The following is a 6,587-nucleotide window of genomic DNA, read 5'->3' on the forward strand; positions in this document are numbered from 1 at the left end:
TTACGCTAGACCAATGGACTCTGGTTTTTATCGTTTCGATTATATTAGTTTTCAAATTCATTATGTGTATACAATAACTGTAAACCGACAACGGATCGACACTAAAAACTGATAAACTATCATGATTTTTTTCTTGGCATATACTATCCGCCATATTGATTTTGTGATGACGTCACGATATAACTTTTCCTGATCAAGACAAAACTCAACGATAATTACGTGTAAGGTGAACGCTTTAACGCCGTAGTCGGTTGAACCATCGAAGCAGTCGTTGATGTAATTTGAACTTTAATGTCACTTGCGGAAGTTTCTTTTTTAAAAGTCCATGACAACTAAATTGTATGTTAAAAATCATGATTTTCTAATGATCAAGAGATTTGATACAATTTATAGACTTTGTTTTAATTATATTTGTTAAAATATAAAAAAAATATTTGATGTAATTGTTCTCAATGTATTATTACTCGTTGAATAACCGAGATCCTGCCTTTATCACTGTTAGAGACTAAATTCTAAATATACTGAAAGAAAATATTAATGTTTTCAAGTTAAGTCACAGACGATAGACGAATATACAAATTCACAACGAAATTTATTCGAACAATTTTTTTTTTAAACGTTGATCTTAAATTTGTTTGATTTGTTATAAACGAGCAAAGGACTAAATTTCAGATTAAATATTTCAAACAAAAGAGGTTGCAATGTTTTCACACAATTTTATTTTGTGTATGATTTTAAGACCAATATCAATTTAAATCCTATCATAGATTTTTTACTTAACTAAAAATCGGTATCTTCCTCTAGCGTTAGAAATGTAGCGCGACACACGATGAATATACTAAAATATTTATTTTACGACGTCTTAAGATATAATATGGTATCCTATGGCCTATTCCAACCATAACACGAATAAAACCAAATAAACAACTTTGACACCGATATTAATTGTCGCGATGTCATTGGTCGAGATCTTGAATAATCTATGGTATTCAATATGGATTCGCGAAAAAATGGCGTTTTCAATGTCCGCGTTGTAATCGGAACTTCGAAAGTTAAATTAATGTGGTTATAACTAGTTAAGTGGAATAGTGTCGTATTATAAATAAAGGTAAATTAATCAAGAACTGTTTGTAGTGCGTAATACAGCGGAACAATTAGAAAATCGCATGCAATTTGTAAATATACGATTTGTTTACCTTTATTCCTACTCGGATTGGAATATATAAGATAGCACACGTACAATATTACTTACATGACTACAATAAATTGTCCAATTGACATATTTTACCAAAAAAATGTATAGCCTCTGCAAGGCGTGATGAAATAAATTAAACTATAAAAAAATCCTGATTTAGAGATAGGTAATATAAAGATGTCATATAATATCGTATCTTATCCATTTACAATACTTTCAGATGCCATGCTTTGTCTGAAGATTATCGTAAATTAAATTATAGGATCTTGATCGTGTGTAACGTGCCTAATGATAATATTATCTGTAAATATTTTCCTTTAGCATAGCAAATGCTCCACTGTTATTCGCAGGGTGATTTGTTTATGACGTGAGATTACTATAATTCTTTCACTATGAACTACCAACAAGAGATGACACTTTTATTAAAACGTTTACTATAGTAACAGCAATAAAAATGTTGAATATTTACATGTTGTAAACAATGATAATAAATACATAAAAAAATATCTATTGAAAACATTTTATTCATATTCAACAATGTAAACGCTTATTACTTATTGACATAACATATAGCACAACAAAAAATATATTATTTTTTTAAAATACTTCCAAATTGTTATAATATTAAGACGAGTGCACATTACGTACGACACAACATGTATGGCAAGCTGGCGTTGCTACCATGTTTACTACATATTAGCTAATAAAGAATATCAAATCGACATTATTACAAACAATCGAAGCACCGAAATGAACTTCCCTCTATATCTGGGTGAAATACTGTCGAAAACTACGCGACCAATTTTTATGATTCTTTTCTAGGTAATTTACCTATAGGAATGTTTAAGCATATAAAATACTAAGATTCTTATGTATAGAATTACAGATATAATGATAAGTATAAAATTTGTTACTTAATAAAAAACTACTTATCAAAACTGCTAGTATAATTTGCAAAATTTTAAACGATAGCGGGAATAATTTAGTACACGCGCCATTTTACCAATTGCGTCTCGCATACGCTTTCGCGCGCAATTTAGTAAAGTGTGAACATATGGAATATGTTGCCCTACATGTTGTATTGCGCACAATGTTTTCATGCCTTAATATCTGTGTAACTGTGATCTGTCTTTATGATTAGTCACAAATAGAGGGCAATTTCAGATATTTTATTGTCCATAAATATAATCATTGTAAAGTATTGCTTAACTAAGAAATTTGTGTGTAACTTCGTAAATAAAACGGATTTCTATTTTTAAATAGTTATACCCAATCGGATCGAGATCTTTGATGGTCTCGTTTTCGATTAAAAACATAATATTCGTTAGATATTTTTGAGTTAAAATATTTTAAACAAAATATAGTTATCTGTTCGTAGTCAAATAAAATATTTGAAATGGTCTCAATTCATGTAATTTTAAGTAGACAATTGAGACAATTTCACAGCAATGTGACAAGTCCCCAATGTGGAATCATTAAAAAAATGTGTAACAATTTTATGGTCTCGACTGGTTGTTCAAAGTTCAAATACGATTTGTAATATAGAAATATTAAATCGATTTAAAAAAAAAATGTTTGTTATTCCTTCCCGCTAAATAACGAATTTACATTAAATTCTAATTAGATTTGTCTGTTTGAAAAATAGGTTAAATAATTGATTAAAAAGTCTCAAATAAAATACCAACTTCATCATGAAACGTTTAATTTTCGAATGTTTTTTTTTTTTCAAAAGGTGTTTATTATGTAATAATTTTTAACATCAGTTGCATTTTATAAGATCCGGGAGCAGTTTTACAAATAAATTCGGTTTTTACAAATTAGATAACAATTTCTTTTTTTGTAGGCCAAGATCAGTAACAATTAATAATATAACTATTTGAAACTAATAGCTCCCATAGTCAATCGATTATTGTTAAGACACTATTACACAGCATTAGATACTTTACTTGAAAAATTTGAATAAAGGAAAGAATAGTATTTGTTTTAAATCAAAGCACATTGTATTTCCATAGCTAAAATTGGTGTCTGTCTGTTCAATCAAACATTAGAACAAACTTATAGCAAATGTTGCATATTGATTGTGAGCTTATTTATAATATAATTATTATAGATATACTTCTCAGTAGACACCTTATAAAAATCTTGCACTGTATTTGGACACAACTTACTTCAATTTTCTTCGAATATAGGACTAAATACTTCAATGAAACCTGATATAAATTTTTACAATCATATCACATTCCATCATATCATTATTTTAGAAATGAAGAATATTATGAAGAAAAGAATTATGAGTATGAAAATTCAAAATAGCTTTATTCATTTTTATAATATGAACATGAATGACATATGTGACATTTATGGAACAAATGTTGCCAATACATTTATTATATACAAAAGGAGTATAACAGAGTAGATTTAGTAATAATTGGCAATTTAAACAAACAAAAATAGTGTTTTGTATCAGACATTAATGTGAGTATTCATATTAAGCTATTACATTGAGTTTTTGAACGAAACATCGTTTTTATTTATTGTAAATCACAAGCTATCTTGCATTTATATCAAAATACTAACTCGAAAATTTACACTTTATAATTTAAAAAATAAAATGGCATTCCTTTGAAAAGTTGAACCAAAGAAAATAAAAACAAAAGGGAATTAAATGAATTTTAGATATTCATACCACAAACATAAATATCTCGTGAAGTAAGACCTTATGCATGCATAAGTAAAGAAAAAGTAAATGAGTGGTATATTAAGAATTAAAAAAATTAAAGATATGTATATAAATAGCAAAATTTTGCAGTCCTTATAAACAATACAAAGTCAAAATAATGTCCTTATGTTTCAAAACTCATTGCATATGTATAAACAAACAATATTATTTATATTATATATCTATAAAAGACATATCCTACTTTAAACTTCGGCTGCATTAGAAGATAGATAAATATTGCAATGAACATTTTTATAAATTATGGCCAGACATTTTCTTGGCACTCATATGCAAATAGTCATATATAGTTACAAATATAATGTGATAGTTATACATACCAGTTACATAAGCTAACAAAAAAAAAAGATTTTTGTATTGTCAAGCTATCTAACAATATCACTGAGTTTCTTATGACAATAATTGTCTTACATAGAAAATCTGGAAGGACAACAGAGTAAAAGTATTAGCCAATATATATATATCACAAATAGCTTTTCCGTTACATAATGTGACTTTTGACATTTTGAAGTCACTAAAATTCATTTACTATACAGATTTATATGACACTGTCAAAGGTTTAAAACTTATTTAAAAATACTCTGTCCAAACAAGTAACTACAAAACTACAGGGTCTACATTTAAAGAGGATTTATACTTCAAATTACAACTGTACATGTCCACTGGCGATTTCAGTGGTTTGTCCAAAAGAAAGAAGTTTATGAAACTGAAAAGGCCTTTTCTGAAAATGATTTAACATAGGCCTCATGTAATTTGTTAACAAAATCAGAGTCATGTTTTAATAAATAATTAAAAGCCTGCAGAAGCTGATTTCTAGTGAGGGGCTCTGGAGAGGGCTGCATGTCATTTCCACTAGTTGCCGTGAACATCGTAGGAGGCATTAGAGCAGGTTTTTGCTGGTTTGCTAAAGTATTTATAATTGGAAAAACTCCACCTACCTCATCTAACTTACCACCATTATAGGAGCCCACTTGATGCCCAATATCTTGAGACTGATTTAAGTATGATGCTAAAGGTGATGTTGGTTTTGGTGAAGAAATGTGCATCAAATTTAATTCATTTTCTAATGGATTCGGGCCATTGTCAACACCTTCTAGCTGCTGCATTTTCTTGAGATTTATCCTTTGTTGATTTTGTTTCTCTATCGGGGTAGACTTTAGTTGATAAGAATTATTTTGCCTCATAGTCGAATCTATAGAAATATTTCCATTTGATGTTTGTGCATCCTGTGGAGTGACAGAGCGCTGTTGTTTTTCAATATGCTCAACTGAATGTGCTGGGTTACTCATCAGCCTCTGCAGCAATAAAGGACCCTCACGAGCGTCAGTCGGCCTAGGTCCAAAGATTCCCGGTGATGGAAGAGAAGATACTGCAGGCATTTGTGCAGCAGCACCGCTGCCTGCTTTGGCGAAGAAATCCATTACACTTTGTGATGCCATGTCGGGTGCTCGTGATGGAGTCAAATCATTTTTATTAGTCGCCATTCCCTTATTAGTATTAAAATCATCTTGAGCTTTGCTCAACATGCTGAATATGTCGACTGAAGCGCTCGGTTTTACCGGCGTTGGGTATGCTGGATTCTGGGACATGTCGTTTGGCGCTTTAGTAGAATCCTTAACTATAGAATTCAGTTTGGTTGCAACTCTAACGCACTCGTCTTTATCGTAAAACCATATGCCGTAAATACGACACTTCGCGTTCCGATATAATAGAAAAGGTTCTTTTAATTGTAATTCAATTCCTTTTGAAACAGGCTCAATAAGATTATTAGTATTTAATCTGTTCATAATCACCAAACTGTGGTAAGGTTCACCATTTCTACTGTACACAAACAAAGCACCTTCGATGTTAGTTTTCTCCCATTCGTTTTCTTCAAATGTATAAAGTGCAACGTGGGTAGCACTGTCAATTATTTCTCGTGCATATGGATCTGCCCTCTTTAATGCGGCGAAATTCATACGTAGACCGGTGTCAGCCATTTTATACCAACATACACAAATACGTTTTTACACAACGATCGAGCATCACCATTACAGCAAAATGACAAGAAGAACGAATAAATTCGCCATCTTTAATAACGGTCCAATAAACGCATAATATTTCAATCTTATTTCTAAAATTTTATTTGAAAATAAAGTCGTTACAACTTTTAAAAATTTTGTTTTAAATTATGTCCAATAAACATAAACCTTATTATAATTTGTAGGTAACCAAAAAAAAAAAACAAATGTCTTATTTCTTATTAGGTATTTTCTTATATTACATCTACCTACTATGTAATCTAATATATTATTTGTACATATTTTTATACAAATATACCGCGGATATTTATCAGTGTCTTAAGCCTGCAAAATTATCAAAACAGAAAAGACCGCATACCATAGTCCCATTCTGATTAATGATAGTAGTGTGTTTTTCAGATATTCGATTTCTTCTCTAGCTTCCACACTTGTTATACACTTATAGAAACAATTAAAATCAATGAATGTAGATGCGGAAATTAATAATGCGATGACTGATAATTTTTGTATGTAGGCAAAGAGTTATTTTTACTACTTCTTTTTAATTACCATAATACTATTACATTATAAAATGATTTTATATCTCATTTCTGCTGTAAGACCTCTTATCCTGTTAACAAAAACTCATATAGGT

General features: G+C 29.9%; 2 protein-coding genes across 2 annotated transcripts in view; both read right to left on the reverse strand.

Annotated features, from left to right (window-relative positions):
• LOC126773847 (UDP-xylose and UDP-N-acetylglucosamine transporter) overlaps positions 1-6,587 on the reverse strand; it is a 276,550-nt gene that overhangs the window by 120,820 nt on the left and 149,143 nt on the right. The window lies entirely within an intron of this gene.
• Positions 3,430-6,011, reverse strand: LOC126773825 (mRNA-decapping enzyme 1B). Its single transcript, XM_050495024.1, has one exon. The coding sequence runs from the start codon at positions 5,909-5,911 to the stop codon at positions 4,631-4,633; it is 1,281 nt and encodes a 426-aa protein (XP_050350981.1). The 5' UTR covers positions 5,912-6,011; the 3' UTR covers positions 3,430-4,630.

The sequence above is a fragment of the Nymphalis io genome, chromosome 15 (genome assembly GCF_905147045.1).
Source record: "Nymphalis io chromosome 15, ilAglIoxx1.1, whole genome shotgun sequence".
Classification (NCBI taxonomy): domain Eukaryota; kingdom Metazoa; phylum Arthropoda; class Insecta; order Lepidoptera; family Nymphalidae; genus Nymphalis; species Nymphalis io.